The 16,103-nt window shown below is 33.6% G+C and overlaps 3 protein-coding genes across 4 annotated transcripts; 2 read left to right on the top strand and 1 right to left on the bottom strand.

Moving 5' to 3' along the window:
• Window positions 1-483: 483 nt before the first annotated feature.
• LOC110648102 (UMP-CMP kinase) lies at window positions 484-3,885 on the bottom strand. 2 transcript variants are annotated; one of them, XM_021802221.2, is made up of 9 exons: window positions 3,619-3,885; window positions 3,459-3,512; window positions 2,829-2,883; window positions 2,254-2,371; window positions 2,004-2,160; window positions 1,640-1,720; window positions 1,510-1,554; window positions 1,256-1,321; window positions 484-843 (listed from the first exon to the last, which is right to left on the bottom strand). In XM_021802221.2, the coding sequence occupies exons 1-9, from the start codon at window positions 3,682-3,684 to the stop codon at window positions 832-834; spliced, it is 654 nt and encodes a 217-aa protein (XP_021657913.1). In that variant the 5' UTR covers window positions 3,685-3,885; the 3' UTR covers window positions 484-831. The 2 variants fall into 2 exon arrangements, with proteins under 2 accessions (XP_021657913.1, XP_021657912.1); XM_021802220.2 differs by having other exon boundaries at window positions 1,447-1,554; window positions 3,619-3,883.
• Window positions 3,886-6,435: 2,550 nt separating this feature from the next.
• On the top strand, window positions 6,436-9,230 carry LOC110648099 (uncharacterized). Its single transcript, XM_058139783.1, has one exon. The coding sequence runs from the start codon at window positions 6,813-6,815 to the stop codon at window positions 9,063-9,065; it is 2,253 nt and encodes a 750-aa protein (XP_057995766.1). The 5' UTR covers window positions 6,436-6,812; the 3' UTR covers window positions 9,066-9,230.
• A 3,698-nt stretch (window positions 9,231-12,928) lies between these two features.
• Window positions 12,929-14,561, top strand: LOC110648095 (MYB-like transcription factor ODO1). The gene is made up of 2 exons (XM_021802210.2): window positions 12,929-13,321; window positions 13,441-14,561. Exons 1-2 carry the CDS (start codon window positions 13,059-13,061, stop codon window positions 13,958-13,960), a joined length of 783 nt encoding a protein of 260 aa, XP_021657902.1. The 5' UTR covers window positions 12,929-13,058; the 3' UTR covers window positions 13,961-14,561.
• Window positions 14,562-16,103: the final 1,542 nt, after the last annotated feature.

The raw sequence follows: 16,103 nt of genomic DNA, 5'->3' as shown, positions 1-16,103 counted from the left end.
AAATTGAATTTATATCAAAATTTAGCTAGGCTAATTTGTCTGGAATGGAGGATAGGAAAACGATTCAATAAATCCCAGGATATATCTGCTAAGAAACTGGATTGAAAATAGGGGTATGGATTTTTACTAACATTAACTGTGCTGGGTGCGAGCAAAGCATTTATTTATTTATTTATTTTTTCCTAATTCCACATTCGGCAGAATTATATTTTGGCAAACTAATTACTAATAAATTCTTGTAGTGCACTGATTTTCTACTTTTAAACTTCTGCGAGAGGAGAAAATGGCATTTTGAATCTGAACAATCAAGGGCAACAGAGAGCACATGAGCTTGCTCAGTATGAAACATTGACATTAAAGAATAAAAGACATGCCTGCTCATCAAAGAAATTTTCTAGTAACAATATGCAGAAACCACAAATTATAGAAGCCGCAAAACACTACCATTCAGTAACTTTATATTGAGAAGGGAATCCTATCAAATAATGAAATAAAGTGATATAATAATGTCTAGTCTGATAAGATCTTGCTTTTGCCATTTTTGGTTTCCTTCCCAAATTCTACAAACAGACGTGTAATAAAGGTTTCATTGCACCTTAGGCTATCTACCCGCATCACCAAAATCAATAAACATGGAAAATAAGTTTCACCGTCTAGGCTGGGAAATGCTTGTAAAGGTCAAATTCCTCGAATCCTTTAACCCAGAATTTTAAGCCTTTCAGGAAATCATGGTTTGCCAAACTATCTGCACCATCCTGGCCCAAAAATGCTGAGCAACTCCAACTAAGTACCAAAAATTTTGTGGTGCTCATCCTTGATCAAAACTATCTTTCATTTCATTGCCTGTGTCACAGGAAATTTAGCTTGGTCATTGGCCTTCAGAAATGCTATGCAGGAACATGTATTTAAACAAAATTTCGCACAGAACTAAATGGCTTTAAATTCACTGATACTGCTACAATCTGCATAGAATCTGAATTGGAATCAAAAGCATAGAAAAGCAATAACATTCTCATCCTAGCATTAGTTAGTGCAACACAAAGAGAGTTGTGGATCTTTATGTAAGTATTTGTTGTGAAGAAAAACCTCTGATTCTGTCAACGTCAAGAAGGCCAATACTTATGTGATGATCAACACAGTGCAAAACTACTTAATGGTGATGAAAATTGAAAGTACTTAATGGTGATGAAAATTGTAAGTGGTCATGAAATAATGGTAAGCACTGAAAAGTAAAAACAATGAGAAGACAGCATACCTCACATTCGGTAAAAACAGCGCGAACTTGTTCAAAAATCTCATCTACTGTTCCAACTGCATTGATCTGCACATATTGGCTTCTTTAGGTAACATATTTTGTGCTCATGCATAAGAGAAAAGAAATTGTGAAGGCAACTAATCATTAGGTGGTTTAGTTTAAACAATTAATTTCATAGAGTCTATTCATACTGTACGCAGTTTTCCTCTCTTTGAATAGTAGCCAATAACAGGAAGATTTAATGATGAAAATACTTTAAGACGCTTCTTGATAGTATCTATGTTGTCATCAACTCGGCCCTGCAACGAAGTAACATATGTATTCAATTAAGGTTTTCACTTTCACATAATTGGCTTATATGGAAAATTGAAATTGCATAATCACCTCATTACGGTTTAGCACTCGTTTTACCATCTCTTCTTCTGGGCAGTCAAAGAAAAGCACAACGTTTGGTTCTGCTCCAATCTGCAATCAGAAATGAAGTTATAGTCTCTACAAGTAGCATACAAATCATTTGGATTGACACCAATAACTTGTTACTGCTTCAATTTACTCATACATTTTAAGTCTGATCAGTTTCCTCTTTCATTCATCTAAATATTATTCCACTAAAAATATTTTGTTCTACCTGAATGGCTTTAAAATAATTGCAAAATCTGAGATCTTACTCAAGAATTACTTTGAAATCAGTGAAAAAATCATAATAATGAGAAATGTCACATTAAAAAAAAAAAAAAAAAAAACTCACTATGCGTTCAAATGCTATGCGGTTCTCCTCACTTCGTGGGAATCCATCAATAAGAAATTTATAGTTCTCACTTGACTCCATTTCCTTTTTAATCAGTTTGACTGTCACTTCTGAAGGAACAATTTTGCCCTCTTTAATTGTGTTCAGAATCATGGTGCTGAATATTTTAGTTCCATCATCAGAAGACATGCATAGAATTGAAAGACATTCTTTTAAAAGATTCTCACTAAAGAGAGTGAGGCATTATTACCCATCTTCACTGTTAGAAAGTATTTCCCTCCTTAGCAAATCCCCTGCACTCAGATGTGTGAATCCAAAGGTCTGTGCTATCTTTATACATTGTGTACCTTTTCCACTACCAGGACCACCTGAGAAGGAACTACCTTAGATATTGTGCATAAAAATAAAATTGAAAAGGTAATTCTCAGATATATACCATTCCAGAACTGAAAATTACAGAAGGCTTATTTGGCAACACATCACCATGAAAAGCTCAGTTTTGAAAGTCAAGATGTTTGACAAATTCTATAAAATTTTGTTGGTTTCTAAACTACTTCCCCAGAATGTGAAATACCCAGAGAGCTTTCCCAGACATGAAAGGATAACAATATATATCTCACTTATACATATCAAAAACTCTTAACAAAGACTTTTGCTGAAAACTTGATTCCATTATCTTTAGTTCACATACAAATCACCAACATACAACAAGCAGTGTTCTGTAGCACTTGTCTATATATGCTAACATACCACTAGCGTCTATCACACTAGCATAATGAAAAATTAAAAGGAAAACAGAAGATATTATAAATGTCCAATTATTACCTAAGACAAAAGTAATAAATGGAGTTTTCTCTTTGAGCAAATTTCCATATCTTACCTGCATGCAAATAATAAAAAATTTGTGAGGAAAACCATTCCAAACATACACGAGTAACTGGAAAACCTTTAAATACTTACTAGCATGCATGTGCAGGTAAGGATCAGCCATTGAAAAATCAGAAGTGCAAACAAATAATGCACACCAAATAATGAATTGACACTCAATGCTAACAATGTTTAGACAAGTGGAATTGAAGATTCATGTTGGCTCACAAACTACTGCCAGCTTATACTCTACCAGATTTCATTTAATCATTTTATTTTGTTTCATTTCACTACAGCACCCACAATGATCCGCCTCACCTCATTATGAATCCGTATTGTTATGCTATGATGGAATCCAACGCCTTGGCGTGGAAGAGATTAACTAATAGCCATCAAAATAACAGAGATCAAAATTTTGACACTAAAATTCCTGTCAATTCATCTAAAGATAAAATTTGTGCACCATCTTGTAACAGTGTAAAAGCACGCATTCACAATCTTAAGTAATGAACTCAGCCTCAGCGGAGCAAGAACTTTTTATGATGGGTTGAGGAAGAAAGACAAATAATCAAGCAACTAGAGTAGTACCGGAGTGCATATCCCAGTAGAAAGTGATTTCCAGATGTTCAACCCATATGATGCCTGTGGTCAGCGTCAGAAAATGATACAATCAAATGATTACCGCAAACTATTAGAATATAGTCTGTATCAGAGCAAAAATGGAGAAACAGAAAACTTGAAGATATACCTGGTTAGGTAAGGTTGATTTCGAAGAGGAGACCAAAGGGGAGAGCGAAGCTATGCGCTTCCACATAATTCTGGCTTCTGTAGCTCGCTGTTTTTGGTTGCGGCAAAATTTGATTCAGGCTTCAGATTCTGAATTTCCCGACGAGGCATTACGTCGAACGAGTAACGCGCTATTTGTGGGTCACGAATCACGGCCAAATCGTGCTCGTGCACAAGGTTAGGCTAGACAAGGGACACGTGGCCACAAATATTATACGAAATAAAATTACTACTATGACTAAGCAATTCAGTTTTTTAATACCTAAAATTGTCCCTCCAGCTCACTATTAAGACCCTTCTACGCATTTTTATTCATTTTAGGCAAAGTTTGTTTGACGAAAAATATTTTAAAAAATAATTCATAAAAAATATTATTAAAAAAAATAATTATTAATACATTTTTAATCGTATTAAAATTATTTTTAAAATTATAAATTTTAAATTAAAATTTTAAATTTTAAATTAAAATCTCAAAGAAATTAATTATATTAAAAAATTAAAAATAATAATTAACAAGTATTTACTTTTGAGTATCTTATGAGTGCTTCAATTATTAAAAAATTGTATTGTTTAGAGTGCAATTATAAATTCTGAATAAATTAATTTTTTTCAACTTTATAAATGCAAAGGGAAGAGTAAAAGACACTGTATTCTGTCTAGGGAGTGTAGCTGATAATCTCCCATTGCCGTTGAGTCTTGACGATTACGGCATTGCAATTAATTGCTATCTTCCAGATTGCTGTTGTCCAAGCAAACCGGTTCCGTCACGACTCTGACACCTCTCCAAGGTCCGAGCATTTTATAATTTCTGACAAGTGCTGCTACTGCTATACAGGGTCCGGGGATTATTGTCCTGTATTGAATAAGGCGGTGAAATATAATTTAGCATATCCCGTTAAAAAATCATAATAACAAAGAAAAATAAATACAATTTTGATCTTTGTTATTTATTTTTTTCAGTAATTTATTCATTTATTTATAATTAGAATTAAATTTAAATATTTATAATTTTATAGATAATTTTAATATTATTATATAATTTAAATAATTATATATAAATAAAACACGATAAAATTTTTTTTTTTTGTCAAAGCATAAAATAAATGATTAGTCTGTGTATTTCGCATTAGCCTATAGATTGATGGGAGAATTCCTCGATGCTCATCGGCCGTCTCTTGCGGATGAGCACAGTGGAACATTGTTCTGAACCGCGGACTGTGGTCTCTGTTTCCTGGGAGTATCGCCGCAGAGAGCAGCGATGAGGAACTGCAGCCCACGTCATGGTAAGAGGCCTAACTGCTATAATTTTTTTATTATTATTTTTATGTCCTTTAAAAAAAATAAAATTTAAAATTTTTTATATTTAAATTATTAAAAATTTTAACTTCTTCATTCAAATTTTAATTTTTTAATTCTTATCTTTTGTTTTCAAGCACTATATTTATATTTTCATTACGTTATTTCAATTCAGAATAATGAATTCAATTTCAATTTACTTTTTAAGAAATATGGTATTTTTTATTTTTATAATTTATAAATTATTTTTAATAATTTTTTATTTAAATCTAATTTATTATAAATTTAAAATATAAAATATATAATAAAATTTATTTATTAAATATATAATTTTTATATATTTATATTTTTAATTAATTAAATTTAAATAATTTTTTTTTATTTTTAAAATAAATAATAATGATAATAGTGGTGCGTCTTTATCCCTTTCATTTAATTATTAAAAGTCAGTACAACGCATAATTTTTTTGGTTTAATATGCAAACATATTTAGCTCGCTTAATTTAAAAAAAATTATTAGTCAACTGATTATTTTTACTAAACAAATAGTTTTAATTTTCATAAAACAAAAAATATAAAATCAATAATGATATTAAACACACTTGTAGGCATTTTTGGGCCCCCAAACGCTGACATGTCATTCTATGATTGGTCTTTTCCCTCATGCAACCATCCATACCCGGTGGCTCACGGGAGTCGGGAGCAACGGAGAATATCAAGTTTTAGGTGCCCAGCTCCTTTCACGTAGCATGTGGTGGGTCCCATCCGACATCTCTCTACACGATTCCAAAATGCATCAGGCGAGTGTAACACACGCTCGGTACTACCCCAATTTTCTTGGTCTTTCCCCCCCTCGTGCAAGGCAAAGGCTACAACGTAAAACAGGGGTTGGCCTCATCTGCTTGCCGTGATGATAGCGTATTTGGCATCATTTCTTGGAAGGGATCTTTCTTGTGGATTTCTTTTCCTATATTTTAATTGTATCCTTGTTGAGTTATTGTACAAGATTTTACCATCCATATTAATTATATGTTTAATTAAAATATTACTTTATATAAAAAAGAAAAATTATTTAATAGAAGTCATAAAATCACTTGATATTATTAATTAAGTGATATATTAAAATTAATATTTTAATTATTTAATTTCAATTCAAATTTAAATTTGAAATTTTAAAAGTATTTTCATGATCATTTTATTTAATGAAATATATTTTATTTTTATAGATAAATAACAAAAAAATAAGGATGGATTTTGTGTTTTCCTAGGATTTTACATACGGGAGAAAGAAAAAAGAGAGGACGTAAATTTCAAGCCAAAGTCAGGAAAGTGTGATGCACATGCACAAGAAAGGCGTGAGAAATGTTCGTCTCAAAATAAAGCAAAGGAGAACACCAGTAGCATACAAAAGTTTGGCGCGTGAGTGGAAAGATAAAATTGAGATGGAATAATATTGGCCCAGCGGAGAATTGGGGTGAAATAATTGTAGGCCTTATGCCAGGTGTCAATATACAATAGGTTGTTGTATTTTGACGTCGTACATCGGACTGGTATAATTTGTGGAGTTTCTTGCACTTTTCCTCGTCAAACATCAACTTACAGGAGACTCACTCCAAAAAGCTCGCTCACAGACTCACTTCTCTAACTACTACTGTTTCCCGCCTCTTCCACAGTGAAATTCCGACCAACCTCCCCGCCCACTCCTCCATCTCTTTTTCTTTCCCGATAAATCACCTCCGATAGTCGATAAAAACAGCTACTCCATTGTTATATGCTCATGGATTACTGAAAGAGCTGACGGTGGGAGCATGAACTGAAATTTGCAAACTCCCACCCCTCTGCTCGCTGCTGACTTCACTAATGGCTTCCACCAGCTCAACGCCCACTGACCCTTCTTCTTGTATAGCGGAGGACACGGCAGGCAAAGCCGTAAACAAGCGATACGAAGGGTTGGTTGCGGTTCGAACGAAGGCGACAAAGGGCAAAGGAGCATGGTACTGGACTCATTTAGAGCCAATTCTCATCAGAAACCCAGACACAAGTCTCCCCGAAGCAATCAAACTCAAGTGTTCTTTATGCGAAGCCGTCTTTTCAGCCTCAAACCCATCGAGGACTGCCTCTGAGCATCTCAAACGAGGCACCTGCCCCAATTTCAACTCCGTTTTGAGAGCCAATTCTGTAGTTTCGCCTTTGCTTATTTCGTCTTTTCCTTCTCCTCCTTCGCATAATCATGGAAAGCGAAACTCTCACATGGCTAACCCTTTAAATTCAGTGGCTACCATTGAGTCAACTCGTTCTTGTAACGAGCTCGGTTATTCTAATGCTAGGTTATGTCAGCATCAGCATTTGGTGTTATCTGGTGGAAAAGAGGATTTGAGTGCTTTGGCAATGTTGGAAGATAGTATTAAGAAGCTTAAGAGCCCAAAAGCTTCTCCTCGTCCTTCTTTAAGCAGGGACCAGATTGACTCTGCTTTTGAATTATTAGCTGATTGGTTCTATGAGGTTTGTGGGTCAGTCTCATTTTCAAGCCTCGAGCACCCAAAGTTTCGAGCTTTCCTTCATCAAGTAGGCTTGCCTATTTTTTCAAGGAGGGAATTGTCTGGTGCTAGACTAGAGAAGAGGTTTGACATGGCAAAGTCTGAGGTGGAAGCTAGAATTAGAGATGCTATGTTCTTTCAAGTTACTTGTAACGGCTGGAAGAACAAGAATTGTTGCAGTGGAGAAGAGAACTTGGTTAAGTTTAGCATTAATCTTCCAAATGGTACTAGTTTGTATCAAAAAACAGTGTTAACTGGAGGATCGTTGTCTTCAAATTATGCAGAGGAGATTATGTGGGAGGCAGTCATGAGCATATGTGGGAGTGCTTTACCGAGGTGTGTGGGGATAGTTGCAGATAAGTACAAGGCCAAGGCACTGAGGAATTTGGAGATTCAGTATCAGTGGATGGTGAATCTCTCATGTCAGGTTCAAGGGTTACTTAGTCTAATTAAGGATTTCTGCAAGGAACTTCAACTTTTCAGGACTGTGACTGAAAATTGCTTGAAGCTCGCCAATTTTGTAAATAATGTATCTCAAGTCAGGAGTAGCTTCCAAAAATTCAGGATGCAGGAGCTTGATTATGCTGGGTTGCTTCGAGTTCCTTCCAGTAAATGTGAATGCACAAAGGATTTTACGCCCGTTTATGTGATGCTGGAGGATATATTGAGCTGTGCCCGTGTGCTCCAGATGGTTGTCTTGGATGATTCATATAAGATGATAAGAGTGGAGGATTCTGTTGCTGAGGAAATTGCTGGAATGATTCAAAATGAGGGGTTTTGGAATGATTTGGAGGCAGTTTATTCACTAATGAAGCTCATCAGAGAGATGGCCCATGAGATTGAGGTGGAGCGGCCATTTATAGGGCAGTGCCTCCCTCTTTGGGAGGACTTGAAAGCAAAAGTGAAGGATTGGTCTGCCAGATTCAACATTGTTGATGGACACGTTGAGAAAATGGTAGAAAAGAGATTCAGAAAGAACTACCACCCAGCATGGTCTGCTGCATTTATACTTGACCCGCTTTACTTGATGAGGGACGCAAGTGGAAAGTACCTTCCTCCATTCAAGTGCTTGACACATGAGCAGGAGAAACATGTCGACCAGCTTATAACCCGACTGGTTTCTAGGGAAGAAGCTCATGTTGCCTTAATGGAGCTAATGAAATGGAGATCAGAAGGGCTAGATCCACTGTATGCACAGGCTGTTCAGGTTAAACAGAGGGACCCCTTTACGGGAAAGATGAAAATTGCACATCCGCAGGGCAGCAGGTTAGTGTGGGAAACTTGCCTGAGTGAATATAAAGCATTAGGCAAGGTTGCAGTCAGGCTTATCTTCCTCCATGCGACCTCTTGTGGGTTCAAGTGCAATCGGTCTTCCATGAAATGGGTTTGCAATTGTATGCATAGGAACTCAACTGTGGGCCGCGAAAGGGCTCAAAAAATGACATTTATTGCGGCTCATGCAAAGCTTGAAAGACGGGATTTCTTGAACGAAGAAGAAAAAGACGGAGAGCTTCTCCACGCGGCAGGCTGCGAGGATGATATGCTAGAGGTCTCTTCTGATGCACTATCATTGTAATGCTTTCGTGAAGGAGCTGTGACCCTTTCGCCGTCATTTCGTCAGTATTTTGATTATACTTTTCTGTTTAAAAAAATAATACTAACTTAAGATGTATCTACAAGTTGTAAACTCAGTGGTGTAGTTTAAATCCTGAAAAAGCAAAGAAGACATATTTGAAAGCAATGGCCATGTCATTTTGCTGACGTCAGATTTTTTGTTTGGTAATCTATATATATATATATATATATATATATATATATATATATATATGCTCAATTCAATGAAAGCAAAAGCTGGAGCTTTTCTTACATCGTTTACTCTTCTTTGCATTCTATTTGATTTACACATGATCTGATAGCCATCTGTGGAATTTGGTCACATACCAGAGTGATACTAGCCAATTCTTGTAATTTATGGGCTATAGTATTATTGCTCTTCTTATCAATTGCTTTACCACCTAAATTGTTGCTAATTTGTTTAACTTTTGTATCTTGGGTTCTGCTTTGCACAATTTAAATGAGATATCCACTACCACCAGAAAAGGAACTAATTTAGATATTGTGCATAAAAATAAAATTGTAGAATTATGGGGGGCTTATTTGGCGACGCCACCATGAAAAGTTCAATATTGAAAGTTGGGATGCTTGACAAATTCTACACAATTTTGTTTGTTTCTAGACTACTTCCCCAGAATATATATGAAATACCAAGAGAGCTTTCCCAGACATGAAAGCATAAAAATACATTTCTCACTCTACATATCAAAGAACTTTTAACAAATACTTTCGCTGAAAACTTGATTTCATTACATTTAGTTTACATACAACTCACCAGCATACAAACAAGCAGGGTTCTCTGGCATTTGTCTAGTTATGCTATCATAACACTAGCCTCTATACTTTAGCATGTCAGGATCAGCAACACCGAATAATGAATTGATTGTCAATGCCAACCACGACCCTGACTCCTCTCCAGTCTCCAAGCTCCAACCAGTTTATAATTTCTGAAACATCCTGTGATTGTTGTCCTGTATGATTAAGATCGTAAAATCTAATTTAGCATATCCCTTCAGTTGATCTGATAATGGCTCTACTGTGCTAAATAGAAATGGTACGTAGCTGATATTCCATGTGACTGAATTCCTTGAGCATTTGTCTCCATCTTTACCCCAAAAACCGACAACTCCATAGAAGTTTTCTGCCCCTGCTTTTGTCCTATTTATCACTTATCCTCTACTTATTATATGATTCTGAAATTGGATTTGCCGATTTGGTGATTCAAAGAATAATTTCACACAACATTCAAAGGCCTAAAAATTGAAGTGGTTTTTTTGTAAAAATTTAAAAAAAAAAAAAATAGATTTTCGTATTTATATGTGTCAACTTTTCAAATAGACATATTGAATTTTTTTTATTTTTTTATTTTTAAATTTTAAAAAATAATTTAAATTATTTTTTACTGTGTTCATTTATAACAAAATTTATGTTTTTAATTATTTTTAATAAAAAATAATATTTTTCTACAACAAAAATTATATTATAAAAATTAAATATTATTTTAAAAATATTTATTCATAATAATTAATAATATTATTATAAATTAAATAATAATATACATTAAAAAATTTTAAGGATAAAATAAATTTTCAAATATATTTTATAGAGATTTATACTAATTAATTTTAATTTTTTAAAATTAAAAAAATTATTACTGACAATAATCGTATTTTTTATTTTTATAATTTTTAAGAAAATATATTTTAATTAAAAAAAATTATTTTTCAAAAAAAAAATAAAAACTCGTAATGCAATTAATGTAACAATTCAAAGCATCATTAGAATTAATTAAGATGAAGACTAGAAATGAAGAAAAGAAGACATTTGTTCAAGTCGGCAGGCCTATGTACCCCACTTATCATTATAGCGGATTTTGAATTTAATAAATAATTTTTTTTCCGTCAATTTTTTTTAAATTTTATTATGATATTATGTGAGATGAAAATAGGATATAGGATCTCGCATAACACACTCTATATAATAATATATTATTATTTTTATTTAAAAATAATTTATTTTTATATATTTATAAATTTAAATATATTAATTTAAAAAATATATATATTATGTTTAAAATATATTTCTCACATATAATTTATTTTTTAATAAATAAATTTTTATTATATTATAATAAATTAAAATAAAAAATTAAAAAAAATTGGCTCTAATCTAATCCCAAACTCTTGTGAAACAAAAACGGTGGAGTGCAGTGAATCGATGCATGTCATCTATTCTTATATTAAAATAAAATTAAAAAAAATTAAATAATAATCATTAACACCTTTTTTGTGGATTAATTATATATTATAAAAATGTTTATTAATTGTTGTATAAATTTTTGAGGGCAGGCAGCCAAAGTAAGTAATTATTTGGCATGGCGAAAATTGAGTTGCCAACATGACACTCAAAGGCTGTAATTGTAATGTATATGACAGAATTCTTGCTTTTCAACCCTTCCAACAACCCCTCGCTCTAATCTTAATTTCTCTCTCTTTAATTTATCTTTAAGCATTTGATTCTCTCTTATTTGATGGACTTTTAATTTACGAATATACTTTTTTTATTCTTATGAATAATTTTATGACGCTATCCATACTCACACGTTACATCATCAACCGCCAAGTTTAATATAAATATAAATATAAATATATGTTATTTTTTATTAATTCAGCATTTAATAATTACTATTTATGTATTCAAAACTTTACAATTTTAGAAATAATTTTAACTAACATAATATGAATATAATTTAAATAATTAAGTATAAAAAAACATAATATAAGTGATTAGTCTGTATTTTCATATTAAATTTAGATTAATGTAAGAATTCCTCAGTCGGCGGTCTCTTGCTCGCGAGTGGTTTGAACTGCGGACTGTGGTCTCCGTATTCTGAGGTTATAGCTGACGAGAGAAGTGATGAAATGCTAAACTAAGCATCAGGTTGTTTGGGCCCCGGAGGCTGACATGTTATTCTGTGATTGGTGCACTCCTTTGGCAACCATCCTAATCGAGCAATGATCCACACCCGGTAGCCCCACGGGAGCAATTTCGAGCATAATCAATTTTTAGGTGCTCAGCTCCTTTCACATGGCATATGGTGGGGTCCCGTCCGACATCTCTTTACGCGATTCCTAAATCAATCAGGTGAGTGCAACACACGCTCGGCACCACCCCAATTTTCTTTGTTTTTTTCCCCATTGTCCAAGGTGAAGGCTGCGACGTAAAAGCCGGGGTTGGCTTCATCTTCTTGCCGTGATCATAGTGTATTTAGCATTATTTCCTGGAAAGGGATCTTTTGTGTGGATTTCTTTTTCTATGGGTTATTAGATGTTGTGTCTGAATTTCATTCGATGTAAATTATATTAAAATAATATTATTTTATATATAAAATAAAATAATTTTATTTAAAAAATATAAAAAAATAATAAAGTCACTTGATATTATTCTCAAGACTAATTATTATGATATATCGTCAGAAAAAAAAAAAACTCTCTCTCTCTCAAAGAAAGAAATCTCCCTTATATATATAGTAGGTTCACACACACGTGAGTGAAGAGAGAAGACATCCGAACGCAATACCATCTATTCTCAATCATATTATTCAATGAAATATGTCATTATTTTATCAATAAATAACGAATAACAAATAAAGGAGGGATTTAGCATTTACCTGGGACTTTGCCTAAGACCAAAAAAATAGAAGACGAGGAAAATTTCAAGCTAAAGTTAGGAAAGTGTAATGCACATGCACAAGAAAAGCGTGAGAATTGTGCATCACAAAATAAATATTTGATTTCATCCAAAGCAAAAGAGAGAACACCAGTATATAAAGGTGGGCGGGTGAGGCTATGGTTCCTTTAGAGTAGTACTTCACTACTTTGTTGGTAGAGATTTAGCAAGCAACTGGTAACCTAGCAATTTATTTTATTATTTTATTTTTAATTTAACAAGTGGTATGGGAAGGCAACCTTGTTGTGACAAGTTTGGGGTGAAGAAGGGACCTTGGACAGCTGAGGAGGACAGAAAGTTAGTCAATTTTATTCTCACGCATGGCCAATGTTGTTGGCGCGCAGTCCCCAAGCTCGCTGGGCTCCGCCGCTGCGGCAAGAGCTGCCGCCTTCGCTGGACTAATTACCTACGCCCTGACTTGAAGAGAGGCCTTCTTAATGAAGCTGAGGAACAACTAGTTATTGAGCTCCATGCCCGTCTTGGCAATAGGTACACTTTAGTAAACTCTCTTTTCTTTTTCTTGTGTCTATTTTCTTTTGACACAAGCAGAAATTTTCAAATTATTTCACGTGGAAGAAATAAATAAACAAATTTTTCATCACTCTCAGGTGGTCCAAGATTGCCGCAAGATTGCCTGGAAGAACTGATAATGAGATCAAGAATCACTGGAATACCCACATCAAGAAAAAGCTGATTAAGATGGGAATTGATCCAGTTACACATGAGCCTCTCCATAAACAAGAAAACCCAGGAGCAGCAGCACCTTGTCACAACATTATGTATGATCATCAACCCAATTTTAATGGTGATCACCAACAGATATCAAACAATAATTGCGAACCCCAAGCCTCCTCCTCCTCGTCTAATACCACCCCAACTGAATCATCAGACCCAAACAACGACGATGATCCTTTGATGAGTTACATATTTTCAGACACTTATCTTGAAGATTCAACATGGAATTTTCCCATCGCTAGAGAAGAATATTGTGAATTTGGAATGTCCTCACCAGAGGGTAACTCTCCATGGTTTTTAGCTCATAATGATATTGGAGATGACTACTTTGGACTTGGCCGTTTCAACGACGTGGACTTGAGTGTGCTAGACCAGCCGGATGACAAACACTAACAAGGAACCAGGCCTTGGGGGCTTCATCGTAAATGGAAACTCAATCTTCTTCCTGATTTTCAACTTCTTAGACTTTGTTTTATTTCCCTTCTTTTTTCCCCCACCAAACGCATAAGTTTAGATCCTGGAAAAGATCAATTTCACAAGAGAAAGGAATTAAATTTAATTGAAACTGCTCAAAATGAAACCCTTGGAATGGAGACCTGTAATTAGTAAAAGCCCCGAAGTTTTTTCAAGGAAAAAGTTAAGCTTCCGGTGAAGGATGGGTTGGTAAGCTGTCAAGTAGCCCAAATTGTGAAGATATCGTCTCATCTGTCATCATTTATCATAATCACACGCTTTTCCAAAGCAGTCCAAAATCGATCCTTAAAAATACTTTAAAGCCTGTAGTTTTGTCTTTTGCTTATGTTTGGTTGTATAATTACAAGATTATGTCCCTAATCTACCATGTGAGAGCTCAAATACGTCTGTTAATTATCTTTAGCACCCCACTATTAAAAGAGTTGAGTGGTGGAAGCAGAGGAATCTGTCGGTATGCAAAATGAGAATTCTACCGTATAAGCATGATTAATCTGAGTATTGGAAAGCTTATTTGGCATGATTTTCAAGAATTAATGCATAGTTTTTTTTTTTTTTTCATAAATTGCTGGTTGTTATGATAATAATTCTGATTTGATTATACTACAGGACTATTCTTGGAAGCAACAGGGTAGCACCCTCTTTGAAGGGATAAAAAAGAAATTATAACAATAATAAATTTGTTATATTTAATATGGATCACATGGGTTTAATATGTATTTATGTATTAAATTGACCATAAAATCAATTCTAGAACCAATTGAACATGCCTAATAAGTTGAAGAAATAAATTAAATTTTAATCCTTAATTTTATGTATATGAGTAAATGTTAAATTTAATTAATTTGCTGAACTAGACGAAAATAATGACGCGTGGATCATATGAACAACTAGGGATTGGGTGGTGCAATTATGATAAGAAAAAGATCACTATATGCTTATTGAGGGAAGCAAACTATGGTAGCACTTGCATTAGAAAGCTAAGAACCTACACTATTGTTAGATAGATATGTCCCCATCCAAAAAGCTTTCGAGTGATGGGTCATAGGCACCAACATTGACAGGGAAATTTCCTCTCTAATTTGCTCCATTTTAAAAGATTCATCTGTCTTTACCCTATGATTGGAGCATATGATGATTGATGATGATGATGTGCTTGAAAGAAGGCTTTGATAGAGTTTGAGGTCCAAAATGAAAATTGAAGGCATTTAAGACTCTCTTTTACATGAAAGGTAACTTGAAAAATATTTTTTATTATTTAGTTGAATATTAAATTAATGATATGTATTTATAAAAATTATAAATAAATACTCAATTATTAAATTATTAACTAATATACAATAAGTTATCACTGGATGTATTATTGAATTTGTGACATCCTCACTTTAGATTATCCGTACGTTCTACTGTTCCGATGATCAATGACTGTTCGGAAAACTAGAATGACTGTAACTATATGTAAACTAGAGTGAGGAGTCATAAATACACTAAATAATGGTAAGGAAAAATTTATGAAAAATTTAAGCTATGAAATATACTAAGGTTAAATGAGCTGGAGTCCTAGCGATGGGTGATCTAACGGGAAGTTGCTGTGGAGACAGCTAGTAGCCCTAAACCCAAGGGAAATTCTGTGAAATAATTTTTGAGATTCCAGAGAAGAGTCATTGAGGTTTCAATGGCATTAAAATGCCAAAAAAATGTTAAGAAAATTTTATTTATCGGTACAGATAATTGTAGTATGTTAATCTAAATGAAGAGCAATTTGGTCATTTCGCCTTCAGAGACAATTTTTGACTAACTTGTCAAATTAAGTAAGTGAATTATATGAAATAAAATATGACTTAATATTGATAAGAAATTAATTAGAAATGAGTAAAAGAAATGAGAAAATAAATTAAATTTAAATTAGACTTATGACATAAACATAATGTCATAAATGAATAAAATAAAATTTCCAACCAATGGGAATTAGCCAAGCAATTAAAAAGGGGATAAATATCAGTAAATTGAGACAAAAATGAAAACAAATTCTGCTTCATCTTCTCCATAAGCTGCCAAACTCCTC

Source organism: Hevea brasiliensis, chromosome 17, assembly GCF_030052815.1.
Source record: "Hevea brasiliensis isolate MT/VB/25A 57/8 chromosome 17, ASM3005281v1, whole genome shotgun sequence".
In the NCBI taxonomy this organism is placed as follows: domain Eukaryota; kingdom Viridiplantae; phylum Streptophyta; class Magnoliopsida; order Malpighiales; family Euphorbiaceae; genus Hevea; species Hevea brasiliensis.
Note: the sequence above shows the minus strand (reverse complement) of the source record. Positions and strands in the feature narration are given on the sequence as shown.

What these genes read in the sequence shown, in the direction of transcription:
- LOC110648102 (XM_021802220.2), bottom strand. Translation starts at nt 3,684, where the DNA reads ATGTGGAAGCGCATAGCTTCGCTCTCCCCTTTGGTCTCCTCTTCGAAA. An exon ending in CTACTGGGATATGCACTCCG is followed by an intron (nt 2,884 to 3,458) that starts GTACTACTCTAG and finishes ATTTGCATGCAG; the next exon opens with GTAAGATATGGAAATTTGCT. An exon ending in GAGTGCTAAACCGTAATGAG is followed by an intron (nt 1,555 to 1,639) that starts GTGATTATGCAA and finishes ACTTCGTTGCAG; the next exon opens with GGCCGAGTTGATGACAACAT.
- LOC110648099 (XM_058139783.1), top strand. Translation starts at nt 6,813, where the DNA reads ATGGCTTCCACCAGCTCAACGCCCACTGACCCTTCTTCTTGTATAGCG.
- LOC110648095 (XM_021802210.2), top strand. Translation starts at nt 13,059, where the DNA reads ATGGGAAGGCAACCTTGTTGTGACAAGTTTGGGGTGAAGAAGGGACCT. An exon ending in CATGCCCGTCTTGGCAATAG is followed by an intron (nt 13,322 to 13,440) that starts GTACACTTTAGT and finishes CATCACTCTCAG; the next exon opens with GTGGTCCAAGATTGCCGCAA.